We start from the raw sequence: 15,509 nt of genomic DNA, 5'->3' as shown, positions 1-15,509 counted from the left end.
TTTAGTACCCTTGTGACCTACGAATTTTAACATAATTGATTTGTTTTAATCCACTGTGGATATTATTCTTTTTGATGCTCAAATTGCCCTATCTTTGGCCAGTGGGGGAACCCCTTCACGTTGTCTTCTGGGTTCTTTTGACATGACCCCTCTCCCCCTCCATGGACTTTGATAGCTGCTTTGTGTTCTGGTACAACTAGATGTTCCAGATTCACTTTATTTATTTCTGGCTCTAGATATGTTATCAGTCATTCCTTCTAGGAGCCCTGATTTTTTTTTTTTTTAAAGTGGGAAATGGTATGGAGAAGCCATAGTCTGGATGGAGGTGCTTGTAATTATGAGGTTGATCATTGTTTCTCCACCTTTTCTATGGGCAGAGTGTCTTACATATTTTTTGCCTTAGCCCTCATGTTAGTGTTCTCTCTGTAAGGTTCCTTTTAGTGGATGATGATGTATAGAAATGACAGTCCTAGCAACATGTATGCTAGTTGGTAGAGGTGTGATTATTACTTCTGGTTCTCAGAGAACCAAGCTAGGAAATAGATGTATGTACACACACACACACACACACACCCCTGCCTATTTCTATATCTTTATATATATTAAAAATCATTGAGTTCTTCTTAATACCCCAGCGTCTAGTGCAACACTACAGAATTTATTCTAGCCTTCATCTTTTCCATATCTGCACTTTGCTTCTCTGACAGTGAGAGATTATTCTCATTCCTATTATTTGTATTATTGTTGATGCATTTACTTAATTTGCTTAATCCTTCCTTTCTATAACCCAGCTCCTGGCTGGGCCATTCAAAGCCAGACATGCCGGGCTTCACCCTCACCTGCCAGCACTAGTCAAATGCTTGGCACCCCTCTTCTACTGAGCAAGTTGTTAGAAAGTCAAACCTGATAAAAAAAATTGCAGTAAATAAAAGTACTTTTTAAAAACTTAGATGATTTGAAAAAGAAATTAATGAAATTTCTAGAAGAGAAAAATGTCAAAATTAAAATTTTCAGTGGATGGGTTTAAACATAAACATATCTGAGTAAATAGAAAGGTAGAATACATTGTCCATAGTGCAGCATAAAAGGACAAGAAAGCCTGAAAATGTGAAATACAGTTTACAGGTCAGGGAAGATAGAGCAAGAAATATCTAATGAAAAAGAGAGAAAGAACGAGGCATATTCAATATCTGAGTATCTAATGGCTGAGAATTTTTCAGAATTAATGGAAGATGCCAATCCACAGATAAAAGAATCACAAGCAGAATAAATAAAAGGAAATCTACACATAGACTAATGATAGTAAAATTGAATAGCAGAGAGAGAGCTCTTAAAATCATCCAGAAATAAAAGACGTATTACTTTCACAAGAGCAGTGGTCAGGCTGGGAAGTGACTTCTCAACAGCAACCACAGAAGTTAGAAGATGTTGTGTTGAAAGAAAGTAACTGTCAACTGTAGTTCTAAAATTAGCAAAACCATCTTTCAAGATTATGGGTGAAATAAAAACATTATTTGAGAAATAATGAGGAAATTTGCAACCAGCAAGCCTTTGGACTAAATGAAATTCTAAAGAGGGCAATTTACACGGAAAGAAATCTGAAATATAAGGAGTGAGTTGAAGAGGGAAGAAGCAAAGAAAGAAGTAAATTTATGGGTAAGGATAAAAGAACACTGACTCTTAAAGTACTTATGAGATTAAAATGAAAAAAAAATTGTAGCATTAAAATATAAGTCAATAATAACACATAAGCCAGGAGTATTCTAAGGTCTTTTTTTTTTTTTTTTTTTGCGGTATGCAGGCCTCTCACTGTTGTGGCCTCTCCCGTTGCGGAGCACAGCCTCCGGACACACAGGCTCAGTGGCCATGGCTCACGGGCCCAGCTGCTCTGCGGCATGTGGGATCTTCCCGGACCGGGGCACGAACCCGTGTCCCCTGCGTCGGCAGGCGGACTCTCAACCACTGCGCCACCAGGGAAGCCCCTAAGGTCTTCTAATGAGCATCCATGACCCTTATGATAAGCAGCCTTTAAAAAGGATTTCTGTATAATCAACCCAAAATATAGAATAGCAAGTAGAACAGCTTTCTAGTTTTTCAGACTTGAATATTTTGAATTTTCCAATTTGAAACATTCATATTCAGTGTGAGTATAAAATGCATTGTGCAACAAAATACAATTACTCTTACCTATTACTCTATTTATTTTTGTTTTCTGTTTGGCCACACAGCACGGCTTTTGGGATCTTAGTTCCCCAATCGGGGATTAAACCTGTGCCCCTGCAGTGGAAGCGCTGCATCCTAACCACTGGATCACCAGGGAATTCCTTTACCTGTTGCTTTAAATTACTATACCACTGTTGCTTTCCATTGGTCAGCAATTAACAAATGTCTCATTATTAGTAGTATATTATAGTATGTTAAAGTATGTTATATACTTAACCTTTCTATTTTGTCTTGAAAATTTTATCAAAATTTTGATGGCTAACAAAATATACTCTTAATTCCTTTCAAAATTACTTACAAAATTGTCATACTTTAGACTTCTCTTTCATGATATAATATTAAAGAAGAGAGAAGTTTGTGTGGGGATTATGCTCTTTAGCAGGAGAACCTGCTCAACTGCATCAATCTCAAGATATTATCCACATACCTAGAACTGATTATTTCCTTAGCAAACACTTTCTTCAGGTTAATGATATTATCAAGTGAAAGTTTTGTTTTGTTTTGATTTTTTGGCTGTGTTCGTTGCTGCATGCGGGTTTTCTCTAGTTGCAGCGAGTGGGGTCTACTCTTCGTTGTGGTGCGCGGGCTTCTCACTGCAGTGGCTTCTCTTAGTTGTGGAGCACGGGCTCTAGGTGCACAGGCTTCAGTAGTTGCAGCACACAGGCTCAGTAGTTGTGGCTCGCTGGCTCTAGAGCTCAGGCTCAGTAGTTGTGGTGCAAGGGCTTAGTTGCTCCGGATTCTTAACCACTGTGCCACCAGAGAAGTCCCCAGGTGAAAGTTTTGATTTATATAACACTTTGATATGTCAGCTATCCTGTTGGAGAATAATTATACAAAAATTTAATATATTTTTAGATTTAATGAAATTCTGATAAATATATTTTGAGAGGATGTATTTCTGAAGCTAAGCTTTTTTTTTTTAAATGTTGGTAGTGACTCCAGTAAAACCCAAAGACATACATTTTCTTACTTAAATTTTTTCATTATATCTTTTATTTATAAATACCCATAGAGCTAAAGCATGACAAGAAAATATCATACTTCGTTGATTCTAAAATGCTGATTTTCTTTCACATTTTAACATTTTTGAGATCAGTATGCATTTACAATTCTATAGCTTGCCATAATTTTTTTTTTTTTTTACTTTTTCTGGTAGTTACATTTTATTTTTTAAATTTATTTTCTTTTCCCGCATTGGGTCTTCGTTGCTGCACACAGACTTTCTGTAGTTGCAGCAAGTGGGGGCTACTCTTTGTTGTGGTGCACGGGCTTCTCCTTGCCGTGGCTTCTCTTGTTGCGGAGCATGGGCTCTAGGTACGTGGGCTTCAGTAGTTGTGGCACGAGGGCTCAGTAGTTGTGGTTAATGGGCTCTAGAGCGCAGGCTCAGTAGTTGTGGTGCACAGGTTTAGTTGCTCCATGGTATGTGGGATCTTTCCAGACCACGGCTCGAACCGTGTCCCCTGCGTTGGCAGGCAGGTTCTTAACCACTGTGCCACCAGGAAAGTCCCTAGAGCAGTGGAGTAGGTCGCTCTGTCCTCCTACTGCTCTGGCAGCAGCAGGTGGGTGGGAGGCAGGCATCTGAAGACCCCATGCGTACCTCGCCCCCAACAGCCCTCTGCTTGGCCGCTACCCTGGCGGGGTTGAGGCAGCGGGGCTGGCTGCTTGTCATAATTTAATTGTCAGCACTTTTCCTTTTCAGTGGTATGTAAAGTAATGATGTTTTTTATGATCAGTTGTACTTACATTTGAAGAAACATCAAAACGTGAAGTGAGGTTTAGACCATTTAGAATTATAAATACAGGTATTAATAGATTACTTGAGGTACATTATTTAAATTTTTATTAGAAAATACATGTCTTAACATTTTATTATCAAATTAGTAAGACTATGACCCACAGGTACATAAATGGAAATTTGCTAACATATTTAAAATAATGTGTCATTTCATCAAAATCGGCTATTTTCTTAATAATAAAAAAAATCATTTCTTACAGTATTACGGTCTTTAGAGTAGACTTATAACTCTGCTTTGCCTCCCCTTCAACTCCTTTTAAAACTCCTGTTCAGTTTTCTTTTTCAAGAGGAGAAGAGGGAGGTGTTCCTTGCAAAACACATTTTACAAAATATTTATTGAGTGCTTAACACTTTGCAGGGTTATGTGAAGAATATGTTCTTACCCCAGTCCTCAAGTAATTGTTTTAGGAAGATGTGTGGTGTCTGTCTGCCTGTGTCTGTGTTTGTCTGTCTCACAGACACACACCATTAACATTACAGTGTTATTCATATATTTTATTATTTTTAAATTACAATAATAATACTTAAATTTCTTGAAACAAAGAAGTCAAATAGTACTGAAGGCTATATGATTAAACATGAAAGTTCTTCTTACCTTGTCCCCTTCCTTATACCTATTCACCACTACCCCACTTCCCTGAAGTAATTTCTCTTAATAGTTTGTCTAGGTAGGCTTCCAGACTTTCTTTCTATATGTTTCCAAAGATATGCATAGTTCTCTTGGTTCAGTGAGTGATAAAGCATGTTTTTATTTCACGTAATGTTCTATGCCTTGCTTTATTGACTTCATCTCTCTTTAGATCCTTCCATATCAATATATATGTATCAGCTTTATTCTTAAGTGAAATATTGTGTAGAACGTATATGCCGTATTTTACTTGACCACCCCTGTAGTAAGATATTAACGTAGTCAAATTAAAAGATGTTTGGTGCAAAGGACCTCATTTCTAGCATAAGTTATAGTAAAGTAGCTTTATGCTTTGAAAACAAGTGACAATCCATAGAAAGGGCTCTATGTAATTTGACTTCCTTTCATTTTTTTGTTTTTAGATGCTTGGTTCTGCCTGGTTGACCTGTAACTGTTAAAAAGTGAAATGTAGGACTTCCCTGGTGATCCAGTGGTTGACTCCATGCTTCCAATGCAGGGAGGGTGGGTGCGATCCCTAGTCGGGGAACTAAGATCCCACATGCTGTGCAGTGTGACAAAAAAAAAAAACAAAAAAAAAAACAGTGAAATGTGTTTGATTTAATCTTCATTTACTCTCCAGTGATTATGTAGGCTTTACGCAACTAAGATGCTGCTGTCTGTAAGCACTGTATATAAATATTTAATAAATATGGTTTCCTGATGGGGTAGTTAGACTAAGTACAAAAAATGCCGTGTTAACTTTTGAATTTTAAGATAATTGAGATAAATGATTTTGAAGAAAGAAGTGTTGGCATCTAATATTTATTAGATGCCAACTATGTGCATTATAATATTTTGTAAATAATAATAAAATAATATAGAGACCACTTAATCTTATATGTTACAGTAGTTTTAAGCCAAAGTCTCAGGTTCTGCATTGACACATAGAAAGACTTATTGTTTAACACATGTAAAAAGTGGCATGCTTCTCTTATCACTAACAAATATTCAACACCTTTGAGCTACCTCTTAAATAACTTAAATAGGTACATGGCCATTACCTTTAATATTGTTCCTCTGAATGATCTCTCTTACTCTTTAGGAAGGTTTTTTTTTTTAAGCAATATATGCTCGTGTTAAAAGTTTTCAAAACAAATAAACAAACAAACAAAAACTATGAAAGAAAGCTAAGTGTCCTTTCTTCCTCAGTCCTCCAGTCCCATTCTTTAGGCAACTACTATCTATTAAAAAATATTTGCAGCACATTATATAGCTATTGGAATGGTCAAAATCCAGAATACTGACAACGCCAAATGCTGGTAAGGATGTGAAGCAACATGAATTCTCATTCATTTCTGGTGTGAATGCAAAATGATACAGTCACTTTGGAAGACAGTTTGGCGATACCTTAAAAAACTAAACATACTCTTATCATGCAATCCAGCAATCGTGCTCCGTGGTATTTACCCAAAAGAGTTGAAAACTTATGTCTATACAAAAGCCTGCACATGGATGTTTATAGCAACTCTTTTCATAGTTGCCAAAACTTTAAAGCAACCAAGATGTCCTTCAGTAGGTAAATGGATAAACAAGCTGTGTTATATTCAGTCAATGGAATTTTATTCAGTGCTAAAAATAAATGAACTATCAAACTATGAAAAGACATTGAGGAACCTTAAAATGCATATTACTAAGTGCAAGAAACCAATCAGAAAAGGCTATGTACTGTGTGATTCCAACTATATGACATTCTGGAAAAGGTAAAACTATGCATATACTGAAAAGATTAGTGGTTGTCAGGCTTGGGGAGGGAGGGGGATGAGTGAATAGGTGGAGCATAGAGGATATTTAGGATACTCTGTGTGATACCATAATGATAGATATATATCATATTTATCCAAACCCATAGAATGTACACCACCAAAAGAGAGCTCTTGAGGTAGACTATGACTTTGGGTGGTTATGATGTGTCAGTGTAGGTTCATCAGTTGTAATATATTTACCACTCTGGGTAAGCTGTGCATGTCAGAGGCCAGGCTGTATGTATGGGAAAGTTTCTGTACCTTCCTCTTAATTTTGTTGTGAACCTAAAACTGCTCTTAAAACAATAAAGTCTTTTTTTTTTTCTAATTATTTTCGTGCCTTTCCAGAATTTTTCTGGGTATATCCAAGTGTGTGTATGTGTGCAATTTTTTTAGTATACCTCAGTGGGACCATATTATAGATATCGTTCTGTCCCTCTCATTTGTTCATTTAATAACTTATCAATATTTCTGAGGAACCTGTGTATTTCTCACTTTTAGGTGTGTGATAATAGTGTAGATTCACCATTTTAGTTTTGTATTTTTCTTTGCTCTTACCAGCAGTTTCATTGATCATTCTTATTCTTGTACATATATCTGGCTCCAGTAACTTTTATTATTTTATTAACTCATAATGCTCATTTTCTCTTGCCTCTAACTTTCAATTCAGTCGGTTTTTTTGTCATTCTTTTTTTTTCCCCATTTAACATCTTTATTGGAGTATAATTGCTTTACAATGGTGTGTTAGTTTCTGCTTTATAACAAAGTGAATCAGTTATACATATACATATATCCCCATATCTCTTCCCTCTTGCGTCTCCCTCCCTCCCACCCTCCCTATCCCACCCCTCTAGGTGGTCACAAAGCACCAACAATTCAATCTTTATTTTCTTGTAGAACTGTGGGAATAATGTGTACAATGTGATCTCATTTGTGTACATTAGATATATACACACACACATATAACAAGTATATGCGTAACAAGTTTTCTGGAAGGGTATATAAGATACAATTAACTGTGATTATCTTTAGAGGGACCTAATAACAGAAGCAGAGGATGGTAGAGACTATTTTTATATATAAGTTTCTGTATGGCTTATATTGTGATTTAAAAAAAATAAAAATGTAATTTAGAAGTTACAGTCTATGTCCAGAAGAAAAAGGCAAAAATACACTGTTAGTGTGGTATTTGCCACTTTTTAAACACTTAAATACCTATAAAAATTCATAAGAGAGAGTGAAAACTCGTTGAACTTTTAGGTGAACATCAAAGCAGTTTAGTAGATGAGTTGTATTATAAGCTTATTGTTACCCTTTTATTTCCATAAAAATCTGTTTTAAGTAAAATTTATAAAACAAAATACTGAAATATGTCAACCATATGAGTTAGGGCTAAGCTAAAAGCAGACCTTTATCATCCTCTTTCTCATATTAAGTCTGCCAAAAATTCTTCTCAATTCTTGGAATATGAATTTTTCTATCAATAGACATGTTCACCTTCTTAATTTCCCCTCCACATGTGACATACCTTACTTTGGACACCATAACCTGAATAGTATTGGAGTAGCCTTCCAATTAATAGTTCTCATTCCCACGATGTTTATCTCCTTAAATTTCTTATTTATTTATTTAAATTTATTTTTTTAATTTATTTTTGGCTGCATTGGGTCTTCATTGCTGTGCATGGGCTTTCTCTAGTTGCAGCGAGCAGGGCCTACTCTTTGTTGCAGTGTGCGGGCATCTCATTGTGGTGGCTTCTCTTTGTTGTGGAGCATGGGCTCTAGGCATGCAGGCTTCAGTAGTTGTGGCATATGGGCTCAGTAGTTGTGGCTTGCAGACTCAGTAGTTGTGGTACACAGGCTTAGCTGCTCTGAGGCATGTGGGATATTCCCGGACCAGGGCTCAAACCCGTGTCCCCTGTATTGGCAAGCGGATTCTTAACCACTGTGCCACGAGGGAAGCCCTCTCCTTAAATTTCTACATAACGTATTGTACCTCCTCACTGAGAATACACTCTTTAGGCATTTATTATCTTTATAATAAGTGAGATTATGTTTAAGAATTTAGCTCACAGGCCCTTCAATTCTATTTTCTGTCTCTTCTGGATCTGAACTGGCTTTCATAGGAATTATTTTTACTTTAAGGACAAATTTACATACACTTCTTAGAATTTCTTACATATGACCCACATTTGTAGGCTGCTCATATTTTGTTACCTCTAAAGTTGGTAGATATTTCAGTATTACTGAAATCTGTAGTTTCCACCAATCTAGTGCTTGTGTTCTGAGATGTTTCGAAAGGCAATAGTACAATGTATATGTAGGGATGAACCCATAAGAAAGCCTGAGCAAAACGGGGGTGGTGGAGTTGTTACACTTCTATCAGCATATAAGTCATGCTATTGCATAAGAATTTGTTTTAAAAAGAAAAGAGGGGGGCTTCCCTGGTGGCGCAGTGGTTGAGAGTCCGCCTGCCAATGCAGGGGACACGGGTTCGTGCCCCGGTCTGGGAGAATCCCACATGTGGAGCGGCTGGGCCGCTGAGCCTGCGCGTCCGGAGCCTGTGCTCCGCAATGGGAGAGGCCACAACAGTGAGAGGCCCGCATAACACACACACACACAAAAGAGGAATTTCGACTGCTAAAACAGAAGTTTTAATGAATCTCTGTCCCCTGGCCGTGGCCTTTCTTTCTGAACACTTTTTATGCATATAGTACCTATTACCTATTATAAGGTAATTTTATTTTATCACCTAGTTATCTTCTTGACCTTTAATTGAATTTTCATAGATTATGATTTGCTGTATCAATTTCATTTATTATTGTTAACAGAAGAAAGCAAAGTATTGGACTTAGATCACTCAGATTTAGGTTTGAGTCATTGATTTGCCACATATTAGCTTATGCGTCTTGAGTGAGCTGGTTTATTCTCTCAGCTGTAACAAAGGTTAATGTGAGAATTAAATCAGATACTGTAAGTGCAGCATCAAAACAGAGTTTTAATAAATGGTATCTAGTAACAGAAAAGATAGTAGTAGAAGTGATGATATTTAGCACTATTGTTTAAAACAATTGTAGCTTCTGGTTTTGTTTGCTAAGGAAAAGTAATTTCTGTAATTCTTCAAAATTGGTATGTGAGGTGTCCATCTTTCCAAAATGAAACATCAGTAAATAATAGGAATTTTAAAAATCATGAGTACATTTGCATGAAATCTTAAAAAGGAATGAAAATCAAACAGTATAATTATGTATTTAATTTTTAAAAGTTTTTGTTTAAAGTACCTATTAGGTTTTTTGTTTTAAGCACCTATTAGGTGCTTCACTTGAATTTATTTAATCCTTATGATAATTCTATGAGGTACCCATACTATTTCTACCTCTCTTTTACAGATAAGATAACAGAGAGGTCAAGTAACTAACTTCTGAAGGGTATACAACTAATAAGTGATAGAGTCAGTATTTATACCTTTCTAATTTCAGAGTCTCCATTCTTAATGCTGCCACATTACTTTTTAAAAATTATAGCACAGTATACTCTTCTGTGACACTCCAGCTTTGACTTGGTGATTTTTGATCCAGTAAAATACCTTATGACAAAACACCTGGGTTATAGTTTTTCTCCCCAATGGAAAATGTTGTTTTTTGTCATTGTAAGATGTATTTGATCATAAAAAATCTGAGTAATTAGATATATAGAGTGGGCTTTGGGGTAAAAGCATTATTAAAGTATCTATAATATAAAGAAACTTTTACTTCATTTTAAATCTAGAGCTTGTAGGAATGCCACATAGCCTCATTGAGTACCTTGAGCATAAAACAACTTAATAATTACTGACTAAGAATCAGGTATAAAAGGCCCTTATGGGTCATTTTTTTTTTTTTAGCATTAATCCTGATACTATAATGGTAGCTAATGTTTATTGATTATTTACTTTGTTTTGGGCACTTCCATGGTCACTGACCTCACTTAATCTTTTCATCAGTCTATGAAGGAGGTACTATTATTATATCTGTTTTACAGCTCATTAAACTAAGATTTAAAGAGGTTTGTATAATTGCCTAAGGCTTCACAGTAGTGACATAAGTGTATTATGAGTCTTCACTCCAAATTATTTTTGTTTTACAGCTCATAAAACAGCAGTATTTGAAAGAAAAATTACTGGGATCATGAAACATTCTTATAGTGAATTTTCTTTCTTCAGGTTCACAATATTCTTGCAGAAATGGTGATGGGGGGAATGGTATTGGAGACCAACATGAATGAGATTGTTACACAAATTGATGCACAAAATAAACTGGAGAAATCTGAGGTAAGAATGGAAAGTGCTTTAGTTGATGAAGGTAGTAAGCATGATCATAAATTATGCATGATTTGTAGCTTTCACTGTTTGTCCTTCAGTATCACCCTTTAGGTACAGCTGGTATGCTTATTCAATTTTAAAAAGAAGTGGAATATACACATTTTAGTATGTTAAATGTTCTGTGACCACTATCCACCAAATAGTTTTGTGTATTCTTTTAGCCACAGTCGTAATTGCTTTGGGTAATGAATAAAATTCCCAATTCTTGTTGCTTAAAAAAGAAATTATGAATAATGCAATCAATATTTGTCATTAAACCTTAGTCATTAATTATCAAGGAAGTCTTAGAACTGGTTTTCTAAAGATATATAAATTTAGTGTTTTATAAAACTATTTCTGCAAAAGGAAAGGAGAGAAAATGGAATTCTCATAAGGAAGTAGTGTTATAATGGGTGCTTAGTAGGCCTGAGTGCACATTGAAAAAAGAAATTTAGTGCTCTAATCTTTTAATTCTGGATCCTTCCCAAAGGTCACTGACAAGTTAGCTAAATCATACATTCCATATAATGATACACGTATTCATGGCTTTTATTGCATTCTAGAAGAGAAAGATTTGGTTAGTTATATACAGCTAACTTTGTGCTGCTAAATTGAGTGAATGAGGACCAACCAGCAGTTTTGCCTTTTGTAAAACTCTACTTTAGAATTATATGACTCTTCCCTCAATAACAAGGCTGAATATCAGTAACAGGTGCTGTAGCTGAGCCTCTCAAGTTTACATGATTTTGGTTGTTTCTTATTGCTATACAGAAATTTAGAAAGATGAATATTCTTGATATCTCATTCAATACTACACATGTTTGAGGATACTCTTACCTTTGGTATTTATAGTCATAATGCAGAAAACTAATTTTATTTATAATTATTAGTACAGTTATTTGGTTGACCTAAAGTAAATATTACTATAAAAGCAGAAAGATATTAAAAATATGCTAGCATTAATTTACAACAGGTGAGTTCTGAAGAATTTTTATCTTGTTGGCTTTTCAAAAGATCAGCTTAAAATGCTGTGCTCATTGGAATGGAATGAAACACAGGATGGTGGATAAATCTGAAATCTGAGGATTAGAAACAGTTGAAGTTTTGTATAAAAACATTTTCCAATGTTCTGTTTTAAATTAAAATAGTCCTTAATTTCTCTTTATCTCAAGTTATCATCCTCCTTGGTTTCCCAAAGGAGAGGGTTGTAATGGGGAAGAGCTTAAAATTATGACTCTTTTTAAGTAATTGTATATATTTTGTGTGTTCTACAGCCAATTTTTAAAATACTGATTTTTGAAAAGGAAAAACAAACTAGATTAATAGAGAAAATTTTGTTTTAGGACAAGGAAAAGGGCTAAGAATATTATTTAGTAGAGTTGGCTTGCAGTGTATTGTTCAATAGGGCAAAAGGTTTACCATAAACACTAAGCTATAGTTTTTAAAGTCTTAAAATGATAACTTGAAATTTATGTCTGTTAAACTTTGCTTTACAAAACTATATGGTTATAGATTTTAAATGCCAAGAGACAGTGATACAATCCATTAATAATTAGTCTGAAATGAGTGGATATGTGGTAATTTGTGAATTCCATGTAATCATCTGTAAAAATATATCGACCTCTTGTCTGGAATTATCACATTTCCAGGTATTTAACTCCTTTCCATTGGTGGTGCCCTTCCTCCCACCTGCCCACCTTTTCCTCCTTAGGTTTGCTATATATAATATTGACAGAAGTCATGAAGGACCTGTAATAATTACAAAATGGATATTTGCTTTTTGATTGTCCAGTAAAACTTTGTTAATGAGCCAGTTTGTTTTTAATCTATAAAGAACAGTAAAATAAAGAATTTACATTTTTAGTGGAAATAGTTATAAGAACATTATAACTTAAAGTCCTTTAACAGAAACATGCTATTTAAACGTGCTATTTAAAATGGTTTTGAATACTGGTGAATATTTGTTTTTCATCCACTGATTGTCTTTTAACATGTATAATCAATTGTTATCTGCTACCAAATTAGTTTTTCTTTTTCTCCTTTACAAAAAAAGTATGTTTTAAATCTGATTGATAAACTAACATATGTTTATCAAGTGTTTCTCTATATGTGATGTCTGCTAATATTTTCCTCATAAAGTAGGATTTTGAGTCACGGTGAAGCCATATAGTTCTGATCATACCTTAAGAAATTGTGTTTAAATAATGTTGATTTTATGTAATTTTTCAGCAATTTTCATATATTTTAAGTATGTTTGGAAGGCTACCAGCTTTATTCCAGACGCAGTGAAATGTCAAGAGTTTTCATATGGGTTCCTTTTCCATGTTATTTAAACTGGTTATATCTACCAAATATATGACTGCAGAATAATCCAAAATTATGTGAGAGCAAGCTATAAGCTTTTATTAATCTTACTCTTACAAAATTTTAGTTAAAATGTATTATGTAAGCAAAAAGCTACAAAGCAAATCTTAAAGTTCAGAATACCATGATTGATGAAAAGACCTGTTTATCATGTTTTAAAAATTAATTTAAGTAATGTTTAGAATATCATTTATCTTTTAAGAAGCCTGGATATAATTAAGATACAGCTTTTAAAATATAACATGGATGTATCGAGTCGCCTTTACTTTGTCAGAAATCAAAGATTTTATTATTTTATCTTAAAAGTAGTATATTTCTGGTAACAGTCAAAAGTGAACCAGTTTAATTCCCATTACCTAGACAGGTAGAAGCAAAGATCACCCAGATCTTTAAAGAGACGAGAAGCAAAGATATGCTCTGAATATATTTTCATCTATCCTGCTTTGATAGATAAATGGTTTACTATAACATTGGGATCTTGGGAAAGGAGGATTTAAGCTGGGAGGTTGGTGGGATTTGGGGGAAGTGTAAGAGGCACTCAGGAATCTGCCTAGGAGTAAAAGGACTCCCTGGGGGTGGAGGTAGAGGGGTGGGGTTGGGGAGACTTGTTAGCCTTTATGTATTTCATGTGATTTTCAAGATGAATAAATGGGTCTGAATTTAGTCACTACTTTTTAAAAGTCAGTCCTCTTTTTTCCGAACATCCTGATCTTTCTAGCTCTTTCCATTCTTCTCTCTTACAGACCTTTATCTTTCAATCTCCCAGACAGGACAGGTAGACAAGGTATTGCTGACTTTGAGAAAAATGTATTTTAACAAAGGGAAAGCAAAATGATGTCAAAGGCAATTAATTATTTAGGCCAGACTCAAAAATTCTTTGTGTTAATGAACCCATATAGTCCCTGTAGCCTATTTTCCATTCTAGTTTCTCCTTGTAGTTTATTCATCTTTTATTGGACTTAGTGTATTTTACTAGTATATCATTGATGTCATGTTTGTTCTGTTTTGTGTGCCTGCATTGTAAAAGGAAAGTTTAAGTTTTTTTGTTCTTTTTTTTTTAAACATTGTCATTTAACTGACAAATTACATTTGTAGAAATGACAATTTACTTTGTATGTAAATCAGAGTTTATTTTTAGCATCATATGGCAGAACCTTAATTTAACTCTCACAGATTTTTTTCCCCCATGTTTCTAAATTAGGATTCTAACATAAAATTGTATGCTGGGTTTTGGAAGCTGTGAATTTAAAAACCAAAAGCTGAACCTTTAGAGATTAGCATACAAAGTGGGAACCGGTAAAGGCTTAGGACAGTGACTGTTAAATAGTCACCCTCCCCCGACCTAATGGTTTTCAGTTCCAAAGTCTTAACAATTGCTTTTGCAGTTTTGACAACAGGTGAATATTAGAAGTAGCCAACAAAAAGTAAGATCAGAAATCTTCTAAAATAGAAATAAATACTCTAAAACATGGAATTAAATATATTGACCAAAATAAAATGTATTTTAACTGTAGCAACCTTCTGATATCCAAACATATCATAGTAAGACTCAATAAGGTATTGTAAACCCTGAAAATTTTTACAAAGCATATTGGCAAAAATTGGAAATGTTTTAAATAGACTCCAAGCCGTACAAAACTAAATTTTGTCTGCTAGTTCCTGTGCATTTTTCACACCATAAGTTACCTGTGTGAATTACTCTTTAAACATTTCCATGTAGAGATGGCGATGAACAACTTTTTTGTACAAAACCATTTCAAGAAAATGAAAATGTTCATATACTTCCATTTAAAAATTTCAAAATGAAAATACTTTATTGAGTGCCATGCAAGGAAAAAATGTGTAAACTTAACAAGTTAGATTAACCACTTTAGTAATTAGAAAAATGCCACTGGGAATTTGGCATTGCTTTTTAGACACTAAATTACTACTTTCTGGATGTGTTTAAGAAGCAGCAACATACAGGTAGCTTTACAGTTTCTTATCCCGAGTTAGTGGGCTATGTATCATGAAGCTAGGGACACCACTTTTGGACCCTGGATCTGTATTACTTTATCCTGGGAATTGAAAATACGTAATGGTCTCATTTACTCCATTGATCTCAATCACTGCCAGTTTCTATGTTCCAGTCTTCAATTTATGTTAAATTGCTTTTTCTACCAAAGAACCATCAATCACTTAGGTCTTATAACTTCCATCACTAGAACTAGTAATTTGCTTTTTTTTTTTAATCAAGTATCTATTTTCAAAGAATAGAGAAAAAAAAAAGCGGCCCTAAGATACAGATATTGGAAAGTCAGCTTGTGAGTTGGTTCTGCCCCTCTACTTTGACACACAGTTACTCTCTTATTCAAAATTA

The 15,509-nt window shown here is 34.6% G+C and overlaps 1 protein-coding gene across 7 annotated transcripts in view; it reads left to right on the top strand.

Annotated features, from left to right (window-relative positions):
• Nucleotides 1–15,509, top strand: part of AP3S1 (adaptor related protein complex 3 subunit sigma 1) — a 138,380-nt gene that overhangs the window by 48,941 nt on the left and 73,930 nt on the right. For 5 of the 7 annotated variants that reach the window (XM_049707645.1, XM_049707647.1, XM_049707648.1 and 2 more), the window contains one exon: nucleotides 10,649–10,756. In XM_049707645.1, coding sequence (XP_049563602.1) covers nucleotides 10,649–10,756 — 108 coding nt within the window. Of the gene's footprint in view, nucleotides 1–10,648; nucleotides 10,757–13,893; nucleotides 13,935–15,509 lie in introns of all 7 variants that reach the window. The other 2 variants (XM_033423796.2, XM_049707646.1) reach the window with 1 other exon arrangement.

Source organism: Orcinus orca, chromosome 3 (genome assembly GCF_937001465.1).
Source record: "Orcinus orca chromosome 3, mOrcOrc1.1, whole genome shotgun sequence".
NCBI lineage: Eukaryota > Metazoa > Chordata > Mammalia > Artiodactyla > Delphinidae > Orcinus > Orcinus orca.
Note: the sequence above shows the minus strand (reverse complement) of the source record. Positions and strands in the feature narration are given on the sequence as shown.